This window comes from Frieseomelitta varia, unplaced genomic scaffold (genome assembly GCF_011392965.1).
Source record: "Frieseomelitta varia isolate USP_RPSP 00005682 unplaced genomic scaffold, Fvar_1.2 scaffold_790, whole genome shotgun sequence".
Classification (NCBI taxonomy): domain Eukaryota; kingdom Metazoa; phylum Arthropoda; class Insecta; order Hymenoptera; family Apidae; genus Frieseomelitta; species Frieseomelitta varia.
The window spans coordinates 610595-635649 of NW_025110579.1; the positions used below are offsets into that span (position 1 = coordinate 610595).

The 25055-nt window shown below is 31.5% G+C and overlaps 1 protein-coding gene across 3 annotated transcripts; it reads right to left on the reverse strand.

Moving 5' to 3' along the window:
- Positions 1 to 394: 394 nt before the first annotated feature.
- LOC122535943 (sphingosine kinase 1) lies at positions 395 to 24107 on the reverse strand. 3 transcript variants are annotated; one of them, XM_043667887.1, is made up of 8 exons: positions 24037 to 24107; positions 23045 to 23952; positions 10704 to 11055; positions 6168 to 6536; positions 5093 to 5343; positions 4700 to 4792; positions 4009 to 4148; positions 395 to 3506 (listed from the first exon to the last, which is right to left on the reverse strand). In XM_043667887.1, the coding sequence occupies exons 2-8, from the start codon at positions 23598 to 23600 to the stop codon at positions 3321 to 3323; spliced, it is 1947 nt and encodes a 648-aa protein (XP_043523822.1). In that variant the 5' UTR covers positions 23601 to 23952; positions 24037 to 24107; the 3' UTR covers positions 395 to 3320. The 3 variants fall into 3 exon arrangements, 2 of the variants coding, with proteins under 2 accessions (XP_043523822.1, XP_043523821.1); XM_043667886.1 differs by having other exon boundaries at positions 23045 to 24102; XR_006308301.1 differs by lacking the exon at positions 395 to 3506 and adding an exon at positions 4388 to 4618 and having other exon boundaries at positions 23045 to 24102.
- Positions 24108 to 25055: the final 948 nt, after the last annotated feature.

Genomic DNA, 25055 nt, shown 5'->3' on the forward strand with positions numbered 1-25055 from the left:
ACTGCATTGAGAAATCATCGTTTGAGATTGAATGAAATTTATTTTGATTAATTGAATTAGAAGAAAATTTATAGTGATTTTCCTCAATATAAATATTGAAATAAATAATAAACTACAATTTTATTTTTTATATTTGTAAATATGTTAACGTTTTTATAAATAATAAATATTTTATGATCAATTTCTATGCTGTCCCTGTAAACTGCAGACTTTATCATAAGATCTTTCTATACAACTTCTATAACTATTCGTAGAATTATGAAGATAATTTAGTGTAATTTATATTTATATTGGTATACTCTCTTAATATCTTATGCTGTGATAAGTACAAGTATATAATTTCTAGGTCATAGAAATGACATTCATCAAATCAATTTTAAATAAACTACGATGATTTTGTGTAAAGAAATTTATTATCACCTCTGTATTCGCTATCATATTAAATAACTTTCATTATTTTCGAAAATATTAACGATCGTTCCGCTGAAAAATAGCGGAATAAGAAAAATTAGTATTATACATACATATTAATCTTATTGATGATAAATCAAATTTTTTTTATTTTCAGCAATTTAGTGTTTTCCTAAGAGTATACCAAAATTTAGCATTTCTTTCTTTTTTTTTTATACAACGGTATACAATTATTTGCTCTATTTTTAATAATACAATATATAATAGAGATAAATTAACAGAAATGAAAAAAATTATTAAAAAATTATGTTCAACAGAATTACATTTGTTAAAAATTTGAGGATAAATATTAAACAGAAATTTTATTTAGTATTTTATATCTTAATTTGAAAATCCTTACTAGTCATATTTCTACAAAAGATCTGTGAAGTAATTATTTAATTATAGTTATTGTTAAATTTTTAATTGTCGATCCTTAGAAATTTTGTTTATTAGTATATTTGAAAAAAATTGGTTTTAATTCATTCTCCCTCTCTAAATACAGTTCTTTTATATATGTTAATCAAGATCAAAAATCATTTAAAAAGTGCTATATGACTAGAAAGGATCAAATAGAACTTTTTATAGTAAGCATAAACATATTCATAATTACAAAAGATAATTTTCTATTACAAGTGTGCCATTGAAATCTTATGGATATTTAACTTGGAATATCTTTTGTACATAATTAATTTGCAAAATTATAAATTTGATTTCTTCTTTATGCGTGAAATGAAAGTGATTGTCTGAAGATAACAAACAAAACTTGATATTATTTCCTGACCTCTTTTTTTGTTTTGTGCCTTTCTGTAAATAAAATTATCGTGTTCCTTTGACTTTTGGAAAAACGTTAATAATTTACAAACTCTTCTGTATTCTTTTGTACGGCATGTAAAACAATGAATGTAATTGCTTTTTTTACTTCGTGGAAAGTTTAACCACTTGAAATATATACAAGTGTACATGACGATTCTTGACATTTTGGTACGAACAGGTACGAACAGAGAATTTGGCACAAAACTAAAGATAAATTCTTAAACTAAATAATATAAACGAGGAAAAGGAAATCATCCATTATATATACTTCTTAATTATCTTTTCGCATCTCTTGGCACAAATTTACAACATTGTAATTACATATAAAACAATACAATTTATACAAATTATTATTATTAATTATCTCTATAAAAGTGCCTTTAATAGCTATGAGAACATCGATGAAACTTCTTTATGATAAATAAAAGCTCTTTGTTTCGATATTAAAGCGCAACTATATAACAATATGCAAGATCATTTCTGCAATTTTATACAAACATCGTTTCGAAGTTGTTACGCGGTTGTTAATCAAACATTTCTCTGGTGTTTTCTGGTTTCTGTTTTTTCTTTTCTTTTTTTCATCCTTAATGTTCCGCATTTTATCCGTTAATTATTATGATATGTTCTTACGTCGGATAAATCGTGGCTAATAGAATCTCGAAAAAATATCTCGTGAGCATAAGACGGTATCTGTGCGTTGTATCGAAAGATTGACATGTTCTTCCTTTAACCTAAAAATGCATCTAAATGTACAAGATTTGAGCACTATCGCGACTAAATCAATACTACAGCGTTGGCATTTAGACTGCGTGACAATTACAGTCCGGTCGATAAAATGTGTACAAGCTTAAAAAAATTTGATCGAGAAGATCAAATTAATTCTTTTGTGCTTGCAATGGAAGCTATTATATGCGTAACGCTATTATAATTGTTTAAGAAATACAATCTATGTACTTATATTACTGAAAAAATTGCCAGACAATTTTGAACGGAAGAAGCGTATAAAATTCTCAGTGAATTTTGATGATAGTTTCTAATAAATAACAAGGAGAAACATACATCTAATCGTCGAGTTACTCACTGGTACTTATTACTATATTTTTATAACATTGGTTTCGATTCATATCTAAATTTCATAATCAATACGTATTTGTGTAAGTCGAGGATTAGCTGTCTATCATTCGATCAATGTGCTACTAAGCTCAACAATAGTACTTGCTAACTAGGATAAAGCCCCATGAAACATTTTATAGTTGCACCCATTATATCATATAGGAAATAGTTCAAAAACTTACGATTTAGGCTAGCTAATAAAATTTAATGATCACTAGTTAACCAGCACTATTGAAGGGTGTCACGGGATGATTCGAAGTTTTATGCACTCTTTTATTTTTAAGATACTTGTAATATCCGTAGATTGAAAGTATAAAAAATGAATTAAATTACAGAATTTTTACAGTTATACAAACGAAAATAGTCATTAATTTTTAGACTTTTCTTGAAAAATGAACATGTTATATAAAAGAATTTTAATTTTCGTTAAATGCAAATTTATGAGATGCAATTAGGAATGTAGTTAAAAATGCATCGAGAATAATTTTTATTACAGTTAACATGATCATATAATAATGTAATAGTACTGAATAACTGCTTCGAGAGAATAAAATGAAAGAAAGAAGAAGACTTAACGCATGTTTATTGTGATGTATAAAACATACTCCATAAAGCTTCAAACAATAGTATCGGATCATCCCGTACAAACAATAAACCTCTACGAAATAACAAATTGAGCTTATATAAACTATGGCTGCATTGATCTCATTAATTTATACGTACTCGTATACATTTGATGGAATGATTTAACTTCACAGTCTAGAATATACATCTATCGCGATTCTCTGAGCTAAATTGTATTTACGTATCGCGAATTCGAACATATTAATACAGTATTGTCACCAGGACCATGCTACCATAATATAATATCTTATTGAACTTAAGATTGTACAATTTGATTTCCATTGCTAACTCCGTACGAGGTGTAATACTAATTTGTATCAAGGAGACATTACCGACGCTAAAGATGGAAATATCTCGGCTTGTAAGGGTCCATAATCTACTTTTTCTCCATCCACTGTAATGTAACCGTTGGTTCCTTCTGGTTCTATTCGGAACGCCTTTACCGGTATCATGTCGACGCCAGAACGTGTTACATGGGTGCCATTACTTAAACCCAACAGGAACTAACAAACACAGTAAACAATTCTTAAAATATCATTATCATTGTTTTAAACTTGATATTAATTGCATCATAATAATTTATTCTTAAAAATTTGTATATTTTTTTATTTATAACAGAGACAGTGATTCAAAACCTTATATATTAATCTACTTGTTTTTAAATAATAAAATTATATACTTAGCTCTTTGTGATCAAAATCTGTTGGTTGATAATAAATTGATAAGTTTATAAAATAGCTTAAATATGTGGTTGACAGATAAATCTAATCTCGTTTACTTATTACTTATCTATCAATCGTATATTTTTAAAGACGTATGGGTTTTTAGACCAAGTATAATTTTATGATGATGCACTGTATAATTTATACAGATGGATAGATTAGGCTCACAAAGAGTTAAATTATTTTACTAATAAACAAATAGGTGTTTAATCTTTAAGAGAATTTCATCTGTTTGATAATGAATTGAGATGTCAGAAGTATTGTTTCTAATTGAACTATTTACCTGGAGCAAATTGGCTCGAGTAATTCCGGCTTTCACTATCATGAGCCAAATAATACCGTCCGCCAATTTGGCACGAGGTGCAAAGAAATAATCTTGGCCCAAATGAGATTGATATGCCGCATGCACCATAATGAACTCTCCTGAAATTCCAAGCACGCACAAATAAATTTATTGAACAATTCACCAATTTACATATCAATTAATATAATATTTTGAAAAATTGCAATAATATTTTATTATAATGTCATTTAAAATTAACATTTCTCCACAACTTTTAAATGGAAATCTAGAATACTATTGTACAAATGGTATAATAATGTCAGTACATTTGTTTGTAAATTTTCATCCATTTGTATCGCATTCTTATAGCCTTACTCACAAACTGGCTACGTATTCATGTACAAATACGGATTATAATCAGTGATACTACTTGCACGATGTCTGTCTTTGCTATTTTTTATAACGGGAAGCAAATGTACCAATGTTACCAAGTTTAGCGTCGCAGTGGATAAAGCTTCGAATTAATATGTAAGGTAGCGCAGGATGCATGCAGGCCATTAAGGGATAAACTGACATACATATATCTTGTACATAAATTATAACTTATCATCTGTAATTTATATATACATCGGATAATGAACTTCAAATGCTTTTCTTTCTTATAGAAAGGAATTATTATTATTTATTTTACCTTCAATTTGCGTCCAAGAATTTGGTACTTCAGAAGTTAAGGCGGGCAGCCTCGACGATGGACCATACATAACTTCACTATTGTTTTCTGGATCTTAATTACACATAGATTTTAATTGTAATTATATATGCATCACTATTTTATTATACGCACTATAAACTTAGCGGTACCACACAGAAGCTCATAAATGAATTCAAATAGTTGTAGATAATCGATTGAACTAATTAAGAAACTAAATCAATTTTTTAGCAGCTTTTACTCTATAAGAGTCATACATAAAATATTTACAAGCAAGCATTTTAAAATAAATAAGACAGAGATATGCGTATAACAGTACACAATATGGGGAACATTTCAACGGGATTATTAGTATACTAATTATTAAAAGCTTACCAACATCTCCGTTGTTAGGATCCTCAATGCTATGATAGCTAGAAATTGAACCCGTGCTAAAGTAAGTTGATTTCGCGGATGTCGCAGAGTAGAAACTGTCTAGCCTTTGTCTTCTCTCAGCTTCCGTTTCCAACGTGATATTTTCACTTATTATTTCGTTATCGTCGTAGCTATCGAACGATCCGTCCAAAATAGCAGGATCCCCATCGAGTGCATCGTGAAAGCTCTTTGATTCACTGATTCTGCTGTACCTAAAATATATGAGAGAATTATTTTTATCGGATTTATTATAGAAGAACGAATTTGCAAGACAGATGGTACTTTGAACAAATTATATCGTCGTTATCGTTCACTTTAAATCCATACAAAGTATTCCAAACATGGACAAAAATATCTTTCGGCTGACCTTGTGCATATTTAATTAAGCATTCGACACGATTCTTTTTTTTTTTTATAACGATAACACATTTTACGTCGATTTTACAGTTAATGTAGAGTTGACGTACTGAATCTCGTTTCGCTACAATGCATATGTATTATGCACTATATGCGCAAGATGGTACGTGAACTTGTGGCATATGCATATGCAAGTACATTTCGGTTGTTATAAACTTACGTAAATCTGACACGTGTATTTGTGTTTCTCGGAACAGTTTATAACATATCTATCCATTTTTTGTGAACAAGTGTAGTGTTGTTACTATAGATGGAACAGATAATTAAAGCATTATTATAATACTATCCTACTACTATGTAGTATTACATATATATATACTATAGTACAACGTATATTCTACTATATAATACACAGTATTATATGCTATGTATTGGTATCAATACCAGAGTGTCAGATTACTTTCAAAAAATAAATATAATTGAAGTTTTAGTACAAGTACTATTATAATACCATCTTGCTACAATAATGTTATAAGCGTTCTCCTTATATTAGCAAACAAAAATTTTCACTTTGTTCTCTCCCGCTTGAAAATGACCAAATTCCATTTACAATTAATTGCTTCGAACACGCACTGTTGCCACTTTGCACATGTAAAAGATAATGCGCGATAAGACGTACCGATCTAGATCGTCACCGCAACTCCTTGAATGCGATATCTGTGTTTCCTTCGCGTACTCATTGTAGGTCTTTCCATTACCTAAACTATCCACGGACGGCAGTTTATCGCAAGGTAAATAAGACACTTTCCCTTTGTACGTTCTCAATCCTATCAGCCGGGCAATAGTCCATACGGTGAATCTCTGACCGCCTATCGCACGGAGACGTTCACTCTCAATGTCAATGTCGGCGAGCAAGCCCCAGCCGACCGATAAAAATGAAAATAGAATCTGACTCCTCGTCTCAACCCGTACCAAATCCATCTGCGCTTTCTTGAACTTCACCACGGACAGCGCGCTCACGAGAAGAGGATTGTAATCGTACGGTTCCCTGAAATGATATTCATTAGTATTAGTATAATGTAGTATAATATAATATTAGTATAACTTTATACTATAGTATAGTTAGTATAAGTTTATACTATAGTATAATTAGTATAACTTTATACTATAGTATAATTACTATAATATTAGTATAATTTTCTTCTGTAATGTGATTGCAATTTTTTTAAATTTTCGTCGTTCTTCTCATTTCTTCACGTTTGCGTCTCTTCGAATATCTATCGAAAGCCAAAATACATCAAACATAGTAAAATTTATATATAAAATCATATTTACATTTTTATTGATTGTTATTTGCGTTTATGTTATACATGAAATTGTATACTGAAATTAAATATTGAAAGACTGTATCCATTAAAATGCAACATCCATTTGTATAGATCTGAGGGGATCATCTTGTATTATATAAGTTTTCATAAATTTCGAGAACGTGTACGAAAACGAAATGCGGAGATTGCGACTGTGTGCGTTCTGTTTGTTGAATGATCATGAGATAAGAATGCTCGATCAGTTCGTCTAGCTGCATAAAGAAAATTGAATCATTTTGTCCCCCCATCTCTGTACCATAATTTTGTAACAATGAAATTTTCTTTCGCAATTTTTCTTTCCGCCCGATGCAAATTAAATGACTACTTTCATTCAGTCGTTATCGTTATCGCATTTCATCTAACTGTGCCTTCACTTCTTATTGTAAAATCGATACTAAATTACTCGATACTCAAAACAGAGTGCACCACCGTTGCAATTCTAAAAAGTTTTATTTAAATTTTTTTTTTTTTTTTGTTCATTTCTTGTACCGAAATAAATTTTAACTGGTATATATATTTCCAGGTATGTATTTTATAAAAATTTTATAAAACGAATAATGATCCAGATAGAACATCGCGTTTTATTATTAAAAACAAGCATCGTAAAAACATAAAACCAAAAACGTGCTTCCATTGTGTATGTATATCGAACGAAATCAAACAAGGCTACTTACAACGTGTTATCTCTCGTTACGGCTAAAGAATAAAGTTTGAACAAAAATTAAGGACGCGCGTACCCGGTATATAATGATTGACTTGTTGTGCTCGACCTCGCCAATAAGCTTGTATGAAACGACAAATATACTGGTACCAAGATATTTCGTGATAAAAATCTCTTTCATTATTCTTTCTTGCGTGCATTATTTGAAAGATGAACAATTTTCTTTTTTTTTTTTTTTTTTATTGCCAGTATCTCTTATCTGGCTTGATGCCATCAAGTAATTAGCAGGTAAAAAGATTGAATTGCTGTGAAATGTCAAAGTACTTTAACATTGATCGCGTTTGCTTGAAAAACTGTTTAGTTTATAAGCGGTATATGTAAATGCTTCGTTGAGTTACATAAGATAAATAACACCAGTCGATGCTATCTAGTTTTCAAATACCCTCTAATTGCAATGGTGAGCTAACGTTGTTGATAATTATTATTATCTTGTAATATATATATATATATATATCTTGTCCTATTTTTCCGAAATATTATTGCACTTATCGGCTCTTTAATTTCAGAAACATCTTTACGAAGGGACAAATTATTTATTTTAGAATGGAAGAATTTTTGTCGGAGTATCTCGGGTTATTTACAAGATTATTATCGTAAACTTAGTCGTAAGTTTAATTTGCGGTGGTAAGATTATAAGTGAAAGGATAAAACCCAGGTTGAGGAAAACTTAGACATTGGCATTAGGAGAAAACCCCCATACAAAGAGGGCATAAAGTATGAATTAGATGATCGAGAGTTAGAGAAAGTTGTTGAGAATCGTCGCTGAAAGCTCGTTGCATAGTTAAAGTCCTGAATTGCCAATTGATAGACTTACAATTAGTCGTGTAACCTGTTTAGTTGTATGAATCACTCGTAATCGCTGTTAATTGTACAATTTTCCTACATTATACAGATCTTTTTCTTTTTTTTAAAGTAAAAATAACGATTATTTTTCAATTATAACGCAATATCCCTTTTGTTCTGCAAAAACAAATCTAGCAAGTGATTTACACAACTTCGACGACAGTAATGATACTATGGAAAAAGTATATTCTTAAGGCACATACATGCATCACCTGTTTATGCAAACTTTTTTAACGGAATTTTTTTACAGCCATTTATGATATAATAGGCGAGTACTCAAAAAGCGGAAAAATCCTCGCCACTCTTCGAATAAGTATAAAATATGAAACGTATCTGTGAACGAAGGTGGAAATTTTCTGTTGGTCTGACGTTGATTAATTGAAAATAGTTCTACCTTGTGAATACTTATCTTGATACGACCAACAATACTCCGAAAAACAAATATGTACACAGGTGTTACAGTGAAATATACTTTTAATTATGTACTTAACATAAATTTATATAAATAAATTTATATAAATAAATTTACTTTCAAGACATCTAGAAAGTTAAAAAATTTGTTGCCAATTGTTTCACTGTTTGTCCAAAAAAAAAAAAAAAAAGAAAAAAACATGTGCATAAAAGTGATAGTTTTACGCTTCGTTTTTCGAATACGATATAGAGTAGGTAAAAGTTTTTCATGATGTATGAAATAAAAATGATAGGAACAAGTAAGTCGAGGATAACAGAAGCAAATTGAATTTCGCAAAAAAAAAAGTACAGGGACACGTGTAGCCTTTGGCGTTTTAATGGTTAAATGAAAATTAGGTCGATTTATCGTTAGTTTACCGTGCTTGACCGAGTTTTATCGTTTGACCGTTAAAAAAACACGGAACGTCGCAACTGCGTAACAACGTCAAACCAACCGAACTTGTTATTTGTAAATTACAAATCCGTCGATTGGAAAATTCAACAACCGGTGAGTTAATGATCGTGCCATAAATCCAAACCAATGTAGATCTCGAACATCTCGCTGTATATACAAAAAATGATAAATAAATCGCTATAGATTCGCGTGCCGAATGTTCATACATCAAAATTCATTTTATCGTAATTTGAATCGCCGAGTCGATCGATTCTGTAATTCCATTTAAAAGCCAAAGAATATTGAAACAAATGGCGCAGAGTGCGCGCTTGTTCGGAGATGGCTATCACGAAATTCATACCAATTCACAGAATAAATTGGTAACAGTGATGGCTGTTAAACGACGTTATGCCGCGCATATTTGTATTATTAACCCTTTGCACTGCTACAATATTCGATACAACGAACCAATATGGTTTAGATTGATGCACTCGCCTGCTAATACTTTCTTTAAACGGCGGTGCTCTGCTTTCTCTGTGCACGAGCTTTAATATTCTACAACAGTTGATTACTGAAACTGTTCAATCTCCACTTCAAAACGGCTTTAATAATTCAACCCCAGCGATGATCTGGTTCTATGTATCAAACAACGAATATTTCCCACTTCTAAACTTTGGGAAAACCCATTTCATTCTCGTAATATTAAATTCTCGTAGCCGTGCTGAAAATTTTTATTAATGATACGAAATTCGATGTGCATGCTCCTCACGTGTAAATGTTCGAAAAACATTTTCTGCGTTGCATGAAATAAGATTAACGCTGTAACGAGGCTCGACTATCGTGATTGCATTGGTCAAGTATGAAACAAAGATTTTTAAACGGTCGTAATTCATCGCGTCAATAAGTCCGAATATTCAATCGGATCACTTTTAACTAGTTATTATACCATTAAGACGACTGTATACTAAAAAGAAACTTACTCCACGTTTTCAGATTGATCTCAAATTTTACGAACATAATATCCTATTACTTGTTCCTCGTTACTGTTGTCAATGAAAATATCAAAATGTTCGATACGAGGCACGCACGTGAAAGTATAATACATGCTCGAATACTTTCGTGAGCCATCGTAGTTAAGTCCAATTAAATAGCACGTAAGTGCCCGTAACAAACACAACGTTGTTCAAGTGGTTCTCGCAGCCGCCGGTATAGATAAAAGAAAGCAATCAACAGAAAATCTTCGGCCGAAGATCTTCAGCAAAAGCGCCGTTAAAACTACAAACGCGTCGCCTGTTGGAATTGCAGAAACGCCTCTCCACCATGGATGCAAATAAACCGAACGAGCAACGGTTGCAGGCGGAAATAACGACTTCCTCGGGAACGACCCGGCCAGACACATAAAATAAATCACGGACCCGGACGGTCCTAAAAGGGACTTACTGTTTAGCGTACGCGATGGATTTCGCCAGGCCGTTGCCGGAACCGCATGGTATCACGCCAAGGGGTAATTCCTTTAGAGCTTTCTCCCAATCGGGCCTCTGAAAAAGCCCGTTTACTACCTCGAACACGATACCGTCGCCCCCGACCATCAATAGCCCGCTCCATTGATAGATGTCCCTCGTACGCACGAACTCGCGCGCGTAATTGGGACACTTGGTGATGTGAACCTCGTAAGGCCTCTCAGCTTCCGATAGAATCGGATGGATCCTCTTCTGGAACGTTTCCCGGCCCCTTCCCGGCCCGGACTTTGGATTCAGCAACACCAGAATCTTTCGCTGCTCACCTGGACACGCTGCAACCAATTCAAAGGTGCTTTTACTTTTAAAAGTTCTACGTTATCGCTTTGGTTTCACAACTTTTTCTCTATTTAAACATACTTTCTTTTAATTGACAATATTAGAAACCAGTAGAAGATAGTTTTTTCTTTTTTTTTTTACTTTTTTTTACTTTCAGTTCCTGCAAGATTTAATAAAAGCACCAAAGTGTATAAGGATAGATTATAAGACTATAAGATTATACGATAGAGCACGGGATAAATTAGTTTCATAAGATCTAGACATTAAGAATTAGTTACAGAGTTAGAAAATAAGAAGGTGCTTTTACTCTTAAAAGTTCTACGTTATCGCTTTGGTTTCACAACTTTTTCTCTATTTAAACATACTTTCTTTTAATTGACAATATTAGAAATCAGTAGAAGATAGTTTTTTCTTTTTTTTTTTTTACCTTTTCTTATTTTTACTTTCTGCAAGATTTAGTAAGAACACCAAAATGTTTAAGGATAGATTATGAGACTATAAGATTATACGATAGAGCACGGGATAAATTAGTTTCATAAGATGTAGACAATAAGAACTAGTTATAGAGTTAGAAAATAAGAAAGAGAGATGTAAAGAGATACACATTGTAAACCGGAAGTCATTTTAAGCCGCCTAGGCAAGGATTATAATAAATAAAATAAATAATAATAAATTATAATAAATATTTTCTTTTAATTGATGGTATATCAAATTTGAAAATTTTTCTGCCAATACGATTTTAACTTCTTGCACTGGAATCACGTGCCACGCAGAATTGCAATAATTGCAATATATTCTCAGTTTTAAGTATATATTTAAGTATAACCCAGGCAAAACAAATAATAAATTTATTATTTCTCGATAATTTTTATCCAGTGATATCGTACCGACGAGTTCAAAAGAAAAGCGACGAATTATTGTGTACGGTTCGGTCGCTCGTTATGGTCCGCAATCAGTTGCCGGCGCAAGTGGTTAAAGCAGCCACATACTATCTAATTACCTAAGTTTCCATTGAAGCATTTATTGAAACATCCTAATGATATTTTTGTAGTGATAAAAGCAGAACGTTTTAAATACTTTGTGTATTAATGAAATATCTTTCGTAATAGAGTTACGTTGACGAAGTCTTCGTTTTTAAAGTTCGTGTTGTCCCACGCGTTTTTTAACCGGTTTTGCTGGAAATGCTCAGTGTTAACTTATTTACGTGGCCGCGTGTTAAGGCACAGTCACTTTTACTTGTGTTACGTGCGCAATTTATATGTGATTTCTCACGAAGCTGTATGAGCATATTGTGCACGTTATTGCGATTCCTGTTTGTGCTGCAACGCTGACCATTTCCTCGATAATCATTTCAGTTTCGAAGTCACGCGAATAATTTCCTATCTATATTTCTAACTTCATCTTTTTTTCTTTTTTATTTTTGTAATTACAGTCTTACGTAAAACAGAACGTGCTTTCTTTCTAAACATTTTTTCAACTCGCTCTCAAATGTAAAATATCTTTTTTCTTTTTTTCAATTTTGCAACAAAATTTCAGAGTCATAATGTAATAATACATTATTATGATCTATATAAGTTTAAAACCTAATACAAATTTCAGATGTGAATTTAATCTTGAAACCTAGAATATCTTTGAAGATTTTATAGCAAATCCCTTGATCCGCATAATAATGGGGAAGTTCATAGTAAAAAGAAGTTAATCGAGGATAAAGAAAATTTCTAAGCAAGAAACCTTCGGACGATTACGTGATGTGTAACGCAATGAGCGTATTTAATCTTTGGAAGACGCCATTGCAGACACCCGCAGCAACCTCCTTTGCGGAGATTTCTCTGCAGTTTCCATCGCGTTCGATCTCGAGTAATTCCTAGTAAATGTATTATAATATATTCAAACACTTTTAATTTTAATACGGAGCATCGTGTTTGTTCATGTTTTCTTCGTGTGCAATAATTATATATAATTACTGGGTAATTCGTTTGCAATGTCTGCGTTTTACAATTTAAATCGTACCAGACTGAACATTTTTATAGTTGCTACGTGACAATTAGACTACGGATATTTATTCACTGAGGTTTATTTTATCCATTAAATGAATATTTTAAGTATATGGATTTTGGACATTACCCTCACAAATGCAGTAAAATTCGCAGTATGGACGACAATTAATGCAGAAGTGATAGAAAGGTAAAACGAGAGAATAAGAGTGAGAGTCAGTTTCATTGTGCGAAAACGAGAAGAAATAACGAAGATTAAACTACCAAAATGCGACTTCCAAATAGACAAAAACTTGCTTGCTAATTAAATTATAACTAAAATGAAGAGAAAACTTAACGATTGAATAGAATAATCACGGACACTTTGCTACATTTTAATCTCGGCAAAGTATGTATTATGTATTATGTATAATATAGCTATAAAATTTAACGACGCTAGAAGCAGACACATTCGTCCAAGCTCGTAAAACACGGAAGTCGATCTTCAAGGAGTCTAGATCTCCGGGGAAGAAAATAGATCAGCGTAACGACGACGAAGAAAAAGGCATAACGACTTTTGAACATTACGATTTTTCTATCTGAGCAATTTGAGCAATCTCTGCTTGTATTTACGTAAACTTGAAAGTTATGCATGATTAAACGTAACCAGTGAAAGTACAAATAAAATGACACCGGCGACGAAAGGTTGGAGAGAAAGCTTACGAGGTCGATTAATCGCGCATCATCTTATGTCGTCTTCCATTTACATAATTCGAGGAAAATTCAGCGCGGCGGATGAAGAAGGTATAATGGTTTAATGGGCCGTGTGTGACCTTATTGCTTAATCTCATTTTACTCTACCAGAAAAATGTGACATTAGCTTTTAAAATATATTTAGGGCTGATCTGAGACTTTCAATAGAAAGATAAGAATTTATTTATAAGTCCCGGAATAAAAATATATCTCCTACATAGATGGTAATTTCCGAGATCGACGATGGAGGAGGTATACAAATTCCGCATGAATTATTCATGTACCGTTAGTCACCTTAGTCGTGACGTATGCCTACATCCACCATAAACAAAAGTATCAGAATAAAGTATTAAAATAAATTGTTATGAAAATAAATCAAAATAAATTAAGAATAAAGTATGAAAATAAAGAATTAAAATTATTAGTGTCAGAATAAAGTAATAAAAATATATATATTAAAAAAAATATTAATATTAATATCGACCAAGAATGCGAATCAACCTCATCATCTTCAATTTTCATCACAGAGTCAACGACGATCGAAGCTACAACAGCTAGATTCGTGCAGTTGGACAAATATTCGATAACTGTAAGCAGCAGCTTAACAAGACGGTAATCAACAATTTTATATAGGTCATTTTGAATTAATTTGGCTGCCGGCCACATGGTTTCGTTGGTTGAGAAAAACGTCGAAACATTTTTGGCGACGTGAAGACGCGACACACGCGCGCGACCCAATTGTTCTTCCGTCTCGCATCTTACGTACGCACGATTTGGCACATCCGATTCACGTCGATATCGCTTGATAGCCTTGTAAATGAAGTGACTTATTCATACGAACGGATGTAAAGGATGATCGCGGAAATAACACGGGTACCATTGAAATGCACACAACTGTGAGCACACGCGTGTGTCAAGAGGAACAATTTGAGAACAGAATCGACAGGTCAGTATGAAATTTTTAGCGTTTCCCGATCGCCAACCATTCAGACCAGTCAGGTCTAAGTTACGGCTAATATGTTATTTCTGGCTACGAATGCTATTCATGTTAGAAATAGATAGGAAAAGGAGTTGTCCGTCAGATTTTACATTTTGCTATCTTTACTCTCTATGTATGTATGTATCTAACAAGGTGTCTAAAGTAGACACACAAATAACAAGTGATATACATAAAAATATTTGATCGTTTTCAAAAAGTCTTTCATTACATAGTATTGCTAAAATTTAAAATAAATTTAAGGATGTACACGTATGTAGAAGTTGCAAGCATATTAATTCATCGCCAAAAAAATTAATTAAATTAGTAAATCACAGCACTTAACAAGACCACTTTTAGCACTAGTTACACATTTAAAAAATTATTCATGCCGTGTTCATTAATTTTTTATTAAGTATAAGTATCTTGTAAATTTTACATACATTTCTGAATTGGTTTCAATTAATATAATAGTAACGTAATAATATTTTACTAATATAATATAATAAAATTTTACTAACGCAATGAAATATTTTGCTAATATAATGAAGTCATGAACTTTGATAAAAAGTTCGTACGTATACTTTCGCGAAATATAATAAGTATCATCAGGTTTTTAAATACGTTTGACTCGCGTTTTAATTAAAGTTATTACTTTTGAAGTACCTCCAGAGTATTGAAGCTTGACGTTCGCGCGGAATCAACGTCTCTTTAATGTTTTGTAAAAAAAAAAAAACCTAAGATCGCACATGGATAAATATTCAAGCTTCTGCTTACTTGTGGTTGCAATGACGAGTGGATATTTTAAGAGAAAAGCATGTCTCTATTATACGTTTAGAAATTTTAGGATTCTGCGAATGTTTGGACGTGCCAAAATATGTAACTAGCACCTGTGTGCAAGTATGTGATATATTTATACGTTTGCGGGGGTGTTTGGAAATGAACATTGCATGACGAGTGAAAGTTTCGGAAGAGATTGTAGGAAACATTATTAAGCGGAGCGTGTGTTTAGTGGATATTCAGGAAACGAATTTCAAAGTGAGTGAAAATTGTATTCATTGTAAAACGAATGTAAGGTATTATTAAATATTCGATACCAAATAACAAATAATATTAAGCAACAAATCGAATTCCGTACAAGTTTCACCAACACATTCCATATCGTGTTATACGAACAAGAGCTTCGTTAATAAATTAAAACAAACGTGGATTGTACGTGGGGGAAATGACAATGGTCTCAGTCTTAATGTAATATAATGTAAGTAGTCACATAAACAAAGTATCATTTTTATTCAAAGTTGCAATTAAAAGTGCCGTTTTTATTTTATTCAGACGTGAAAGAAATTTACTTTATAAATAAAGAGTACGTAAACAATATTTTATATTACTCGTTAAAATAAGATGGAATTATTTATTAAACTGATGTCGTGGGATATGTTATCTTGTGTCGATACAGGCAAATAGCACACATTTAGAATGCGAAAATACCAACGTGGTATAATACACCAATAAATTATTTAATATGTACAATTCATCAAATCAATATAAAACACGAATAGCGTTTATCTATTTGTATCTTCTGTAAAATAATATAAACAGTCGCTCGTTAGATATTGTATTAAATATGACACACTTTTCAATCATGAAAATTGAAATAAATTTCATAATGTGTCTCGTGCTACTATGGAGCACACGTATCTGAATGCTCGAGGCTATTTTCAAAAACTAACGTGAATTATTGAACTGCATCGATTTCAAAGAACTTTGTCAAAAGAGGAGCGGAGTAGGTGGATAGTTATTTTCGTCAATGTACGATAAATCAGAGAGTGACGTAAACGGAATGCACGGCTATAGTACGACATATTTATTACGAGGTCTCGCGTTTTAGTGAACAACGGATCGCTGAGAAGAAAAAAAAAAGCGAAGAGACACGCAGTTCGACAATCTATCATACATCTTTTTGAAAAAGAAGAGAAATAAGAAAATTAAGACTTGACGATGTACTCTTTTTTTTCAACGTCCTCTTCGAGAGTTTCAAGCAAGTTCAAAACTGACAAAAAGTATTATCCTAAGGAAAACTCACGTTGGAATTAATGGTGACATTATCATGTAAGATAAATCTCTTCCCTTTAGCCAATATCGATTGCCCCTGCGCCAACAATGGGATATAAAGCTCACTTGCAGTTTGATATAAAGCAAAATTCTCCGGGCGAAAACAGTCCGGTCCAAAACACGATGTTTGAAATATTGCTTCAAACTATCGATTTTGTGAAACAGAGACGAAGAATTTTTTTTTTAATTTTTTGAGTGGAGCGTGAGTGAAGCACGCGAGCATTGTTTCTATATTAATTTTTTAGAAAAATTATTATAATATAATATTTAATATATATAATATATATAATATATAATATAATATATTATAAATAATTTAAATATAATTTTTTTAGAAAAATTATTTTACACCATCGATCAGAGTGAAGTCTGTATTACAAAATCTCTTATCAGCAATTAATACAGATAAGAAAACAATAATCGTGAGATGTTGCAATATTTGCAATATTATGCCATCGACAATCTGTAGTAATTTCATTAGTAATGATAAAATATCACAGTACTTATAGTCGTGTACTATCCACTTTGTACACGTTGTTTTGTAACACGCAACATTGAACAATATATATGTAAAGCGTGCATTCCAATGGCATGAAACCTTTTTTGTTCGCAAATTGCCCGCAAAAAGAATGTGCGGCGTGAAAAAGTCACGCTCCGTGAAGTACTTGGGCGCAATTTGAAAAAAAAAAGAAGAGGGAAAAGGAAAAAGGAGAAACGAATTAGGCTACAACGCCAATTAACCTTTTTTTCATTCATTCGGTCAAAGTCTGCATGTCGACGAATTGTTTCATTAGCACGCGTCGTACAAGTACCTAGACAACTATAAAAGAAGATATGCTTATTTTAGCATATTTACTTTATGGTGTGGATGTATTTTGCTCCTTTAATTTTATTCCATTGATTACATTTGTAGGATATTTTTAGATTTGCACATGTAGCTACAATTTGTACATATTCAAATTAGTGTCAATATCATCCGCGGGTTACATATATTTAAACATTAATGTATTAGCATGTACGTATATTTATAAAGACAAATAAAAAATATTTAATCCGAAAGGGTATCGTCAGATAATGTAAATATTGAATTTCCGTTTTCAGTTTAAATGCGTGTTTTTCTCGGTGATAAATATAAGTAGGTATTAAATTTTTGACAATCTTGGTATCACGGCTCAACGTTATAAAATAACTTTTGTTTCGTAAATATTAATTCACGGTTAGATATTCTCCGAAACTTTATTGTTCAATCATAAATATGTCAGAAGACTAGATCAAATTTTCAAAGGTGAAATAAAATAAAATTTACAATCCGAAAATTCTAAAAAATTCTAAAAAATTCTAAAAAATTGTAAATTTAAATGTAAATAAAACTACATATGTATATATAAATTTAAATAATAAGCAAATAATATCTCAGTAAGAATTTTGTAATAAATACTTGAATGTTTTTAAATTTGTTAGTTCTTAGATGTACATATTTTAATAAGATGTACATATTTTACGCGAATAAATTTTCATAATTCATGGAAAGTCCAGTTTTTTCTATCGACACACGTTAAATAGTTTGCATATTAACCGTATTCAGTACGTAACGAAGTATCAAAGTCAAGGTAAAATTAATTTGAAGACTTATGATTGTATCAATCATTGCCATCATTTCAAAATTTGAGAGATCTGTATTGATAACGAGTATTTACTTCTTAATGCCCTCTTTTTGTACACAATTTAATCCATAAGGATCCAAGATAATTAGCTTCTGATCATCTTATCAATAGATAATTCGTTTTAATCAAAATGAAATTTTGGTGAAAATAGCTTTTACACGAGATTGTTACAAAACAGTTTTAACGATGAAACATTCGAATCATTAGTCACACAATTCTCATTGTTCTACAGGTAGTTGGTATTATTAAAGGGACAAAGTTTTGGCACTGATGCAACGAAATCTTGGAATTGGTTCCGAAAGTCTGAATAGTAATAATCTCCTAGTAGGTTAATAAATTTCCGTTTTGTACTCAAATTTGTTGAACGTATAATTTCGTGCCACACGTGATAGTCCAATAATTATCACATGACAGAGAGAGATCAAATAATAAAAATATCTCAATGGCGAAAAAAGAAAAATAATATTTTCCAAGGAAACTCAGTTTTTCCTCAAGCACGTAAAAATGTATCCTCATTACAGAACTGCATTGTATATTAGACACGATTACACAATGCTTTGCAATTGAAAACGAGTATTTCATGCACCAAGGCGCAGCACAATGATTATAATAAGCCACGTAGCAGAGTACGCAATTATTCGTAGGTAAATACTTAATTATTTAAAACGATAATTTTATCAAACGTCGAAGATACATAAAAAAATGTGCACAAGTTTTGTTTTTTTAATCTACTAATGCATTTTCATAAAATAATCATGAGTTTCTTCTACTTTCAATTAATTATGCAGTTACGTGATACTAACGAAAACACGTGAACATTTACAAGAAATATTTAAACCATGAGGCTTCTTCTTTTATGTATTAAATAAAATCCTTCAAGATGCATGACGAATGAAACATTTGAATTTACTAAAAATTTATTAAAAATTTGAATTTATTGTCGATGCGTCAAACAAGAAACAACTCTGATGTGAATTTCGATGAACAAAATATTTACGAACGTGAAAACTGATAAGCTGAAATATTCGAAATTTTTCAACAATGCATTATGTACGTATATAATGATTTTCGATTGCAATCGAAAACATATAATATTGGAAAACAAAATTTTATACTGAAATATACGTACCTATAAAACGATGAAAACATTGAAAAATAAATCATAAATATACAAATTTGATGGATTTTCTTGAATTTCGAAAAAGCAGAAACTATTCAGTTTTCATATTGTTATCACATTTAAATGATATTTAATGAATAATCTCAAACTAAATGCAACTTGCTTTTAGTAGGTTTCACTTATAAGACGAGTAGTATCATTATTTCAAATATTAACTATGAGAACCGTGTTATATTACCCACATGATTTCACTCGGTTCATAGAAATATTTTGTTGATACGTAAAAATAGTTACATAATGCTGTTAGACTGAGAATCATAGCTATGACGACGTAAAACAGGCCTGCTGTTATTTATTTCATAAAATGATGTTTTAAGCGTATTTCTATAAAAATAATTTCTATAAAGAAAAAAATATATTTTTCAGTTATGGAAACATATGATAGTAGAAAATGGAGCACAGTTTTGTTAACTGTAAAATTAAACAACTGATAACTTCAGCAATTAAAGAACGTGATTAATTCAAATTTTTGAAATCCTTGCTGTGCGAAAGGCCAAACACAAAATAATTCAAAAGCACAAAGATAGTTAAGTCTTTACTACTAATATTAATTTTAAAAATATATATTTATAATTCTGTTATCATATATGATATCATCATACACGAGAATGATGACTTATTCACAGAGTCTACATATAAAATTACGTGGAATAAACTGAATCAGCAAAGATTAATTGTACGAAGAAAGATGCTAAACTTCGTTTAGCTTTTAAACTAGAATAGTGCATCTTCATGGAAGTCGTAATAACTTTATTTAATATTACATCGTTTAAAGCTTTGTTTTTCAAGAGCATAATTCACGCACGACGCTTATCATTACCATGTTGTCTTCCAAATGATTGCAACGATTTGATTTTCTTTATTTTTGAATGAAAAGCACATAGCCGTGTCGAAAGCGTAATAATTATATAATATCAGTAATCAATAAATCAACAACTTTTGCTTCTATTATAGTCTCGTTATTTTTAATGCATACATGGAAAATATAGAAAATTGTAATTTTAAAATTATTCCTGAGGAAATAAATGAGAAGTAAAATTGGAATAATATATTAGATACAAACAAAATAAATATAAAATATATAAATTTATGATAGAAAATAAGAAATGAATGTAGAGATTAGTACAAAAAAGGGCAGTGACTTTAAATGTAAATTTCTATTCTTTAAGAGGAACGACAATGCTTAGTCCCTATGTTTTGATATTTTAACATTTAATAAATTTCCAGCGTGCGCAAGTAGACACAGTCAGATTCATTCCAAGTTGCGTAATCTTAATTTGCATATTTTAATAAAAAAAAAAAAAAAATACGATGCTGTCCTGTGTAATTTCTGAGATCCGCGTATCATTATTGACACTGTCGTTTAAAAATAAATGTAGGTAATCCTTGTTCTGTCGATTCTTGAAGAACTTTCAGTTAGAAGATAAAAATGACGCGTTAAAGGAGATTGGAAAACTTTTGGTGTTGGCAGATATTTCGAAAATTGTCGAGAGGCAACATTCGAAAAGTTTAAAGTGGGAAGAAAAAGAAAAAAGCATAAATTCTGCAAAAACTCCGATTCAAAGACGATGAATAATGATTTTTCTGCTTAATTGCAGAGATTTTCTACTGTGAAAAACAGGGTTAAGGGGGAAAAAATAGAGCAAGTAGTACGTAGATGAAACTACTTTTGTTCTACTGCAATTCGAGAACACAGAGAGGGCACAGTATTCAGAAAGTGAGGAAGCATAAATTATGCAAAAAAATTACCGATTCCAGGCATTCCAATATTAATAAAAAGAAATCGATCATAGTTAACTAGTTTATTCCAATAAATGTAAGCGGAATTTCAAAATATCTATATTGCTCAAAGTAATTGGTACACACTAGTTTCAAGAAATAATACAATATTTTTTTAAAGACCGATTTAAACTGAACTTTACACTACGTGAATATTCATTCGTCAAGATAGTAATTTCGGATTTTAAATATTGAAATTGTTTTGAATCTGATTCAGAAATGCCTCGTTATTTTACAGTCATCTCTGACGCAAAATAATTATTTTTTGAGTAATGCAGTTAATGATTCTAACGCACCTTATAAATATGATTGATAAAATAAACATTGGAAAATGTAAGTACGTAGGAATCTTTCATTTCCATTTGACTGCAATATCTATAATACATTTCACATGAATATGTAATTAAAGCCATGAATCTTAATTTCTTTTCAAGTTTTATCAATTGAACTTTAAACAAAGACTACATCTTAAATTAAATTTTTTTCTTAAATTTAAAAGTGAAACGAGTTGCAGTGCTAATAAACTGTCGTAAAAAATTAATTGTATCATTTATCTGAGACGAGTGTGCTCCAAAGTTTCTCCGTGTGATGTCGCGAATAATTCATAGCACACATTTTAAAACTTTCTTGTCAAAATACAGCTGGTGAATGTTGATATTTGAATCAATGAAACTCGTATGTCTTACACATGTGCGTATGTATGTACTTTGATACTTCGTTGCTTATAATTAAGGAAATTCTTACACGTGCGTATAATCTGACTTTGTATCTGGAATTTCTTTACTTATGCGTATAATGAATTTCAGTTTAATCATTATTATAATTCAGCTAGATTAACGGTACATTAATCAGTAGAATTGTGTATGTGATTGATTGATTGTTAAAAAACTTCACCATCATTATTCAAATTTATTCTTATGAACAATAAGCAACAAGGTCTTGAAAAAAAGCCACTTGTAAATAGAAACACTCGTTCAAGTATGCATTATCCAAATTTGTCTAAGAAAAGAAATATTAACATTTGGCCTGCATATCTTATATGTATTTGCAACAAAAAATATTTCACTTAGCGCTTTCCTCGATATTTGTTTTGTGAGATAACCGTATCTACTAGTCAAATGTACGATTAAAATTTAATCATATAGTCGTAAAGGCAAAATAAAATTTCAAAAAATCGCCACTCTTTCTCACATCACGATCTCTTCCTCAATTAAATGATTCTTTTCATCTTAATAAGGTACGATCGCGTCATCAAGATTATCATTTAATCGTTAATATCTACCCGACAGGTTCATCCACAATGTATAAAGTTTGTCAGTTCTAAGTAGAAAGAATTTTAATGAAGCTCTTTCATGCCTTACTACTGGCATAACTTTTAGCATTGATTACCTAACATTGTTGTACTTTAAACGGTATACGAGTTATTAGGAAAGGGGGAAAAAGGAACGTGGTGAATGATTGTGCAATTTGTCGAATTATTGCTACGTGACTGTCTTATTATTGCAATGAAAAAGAAAAGGAGAAAGAAAAAACGAAAGCTGAACTCACCGCTAATCAGCGACTCAAGGTTCTCGTGACTGGGGCTCATGAAACTTTTAGGCACAGGCACGCCAACAATGAGACATTTTATAGCTAATCGCCACCTGCTGGCCTCTCGTAAATTATCTTCGTACTTGTCAAAACTGCGAAACCGTAGCGTGATCGTGGTCCTTTCTCGCCTCTTCACACCTTTCATGCGTGCCTTCTTCAACGTGTAAGCATAAATATAGAGATAGGCCGAGGTGTCAAACTCGTCGTAGCATTGATACGCTTCCGCAGACTCGACGAGCTTGAATTGAGACCTCGAAGTACCTGGCCCACAGACACAGCTTCCCGCGCTTTTGCGTTTCGAACGCATACATCTGCACCCTATTATGTCGTTTAGAACGATCGTTTCAACCTTCGTTGCACCATTATTGTCTTTCTCTAGGCTGAGACCCTTCTCCGTTAGTCTCACCTTGTAGTACGTGTTCTTCTTCGACGTAACGTAAAACGTTTCTTCAAGAAGAGTGTTAGAATGCACTTGACCACCGTCCTCCATGACACGCTGATGATTCCCTTTCATTCAGCAAGATACACCAATCACATTGATAATAGTACTATAGGCAGATCATTATCGTGGTAGTTAAGGCACATGATAAACAAACTCCGTCTCTGTTCCAGCTTGATGAAGTTCCCTCTATTGCAGACTTCCATTCCATTTAAGAAAGAGCATCGATGCCCCAAACCACTCGACGGCTTAATTTTTCGTGTTAGATCCTTTCATTCCTTCAGACATTTTTCTGTCAGTTTAATTACTCGAGCTGTCGTGTTACGAATTTAACAAAGCACGTGCAGTTTCCCGTGCAATGCATCCGTAACATTATCCCTTGGTAAGGGATACGATTTACGGAAGAGAGGAATTTAAATCGTGATCACTGTCGGGTTTTTTTCCAAACCATATATGATTAATATAAAAAAAACGTGTTATTCTGTGTTGCGATTAATAGACATTATCTCACCATTATCTCGGCTACTTCTATACTTGCGCGCATTCGAACGTTCAACTGCTTCGAACACACCGAAGTCACGGCATATACTGTTTATATATGAAACTTGGAACCTGATGGACCAATTGCTGGAACACCACAACGCTATCTTGCGTTGACAAATTGTACTTCACGGTAAACATTTTCTTGTATAGTATAGGAAAATATATTACGAGGATGAGGATTTTGTACAGTTGGAAGAAACGAGTTGTCAAGGACCTTAGAAAAACAGTTGTGAAATCCATCAATGTGTTAAATTTATATGTTTCGACAATTGAAACAGAAATTTAAAACAGAGATAGACAAGGAGCCAGAGCTTCGTTTCAGGACCGTACAATGTAAGAATTATTTCCAGTTCTGTAGCATGTTTAAAAATTTTTTACGTAACATACATGTAACAGACATATACAGAATTCGATATTTTCCATACGTTCATATAAAAATTCCATATGTTCATACAAAAGTTTCAAATGTTAATTTAGAATAAACTTTTGCAGCTTAAGATTGAAAATGTTTGATATATTCAATTCTGATTACGACTATGTCAATCGATATCGCCGCTGATTATTTTAATTTGTGGCTTTTTTATATCACTTTCACCAGCTATTGCTTATAATTTTTAATAAAAAAAGAATTTTTGACAAAATAGTTTAGATTTTCTTTATAAATACTAAAGTTTTCTACTCTGGAGTATTAGAATCGATTACATATACATACATATGCACGTATTTTCTTCATTCTTCTTATTGGATAATATAATATAATGTAGATATTGATATTTAAATATTGTATAAAGTTTAAATTAATAATTACAATTAAAATTTATAATATATAGTTTTCAAACGGTTGAATGTAGAGTTTTTAAAATTCATATTAAACTATTTTTTTGTTTTTTTATTTTGGCAATTCTGATTTGGGAAAGCCAGTGATACGTTAATACAATCAACCTAAATCTATATTATAAATAAATACGGTTTTTAATTCTATGCCTG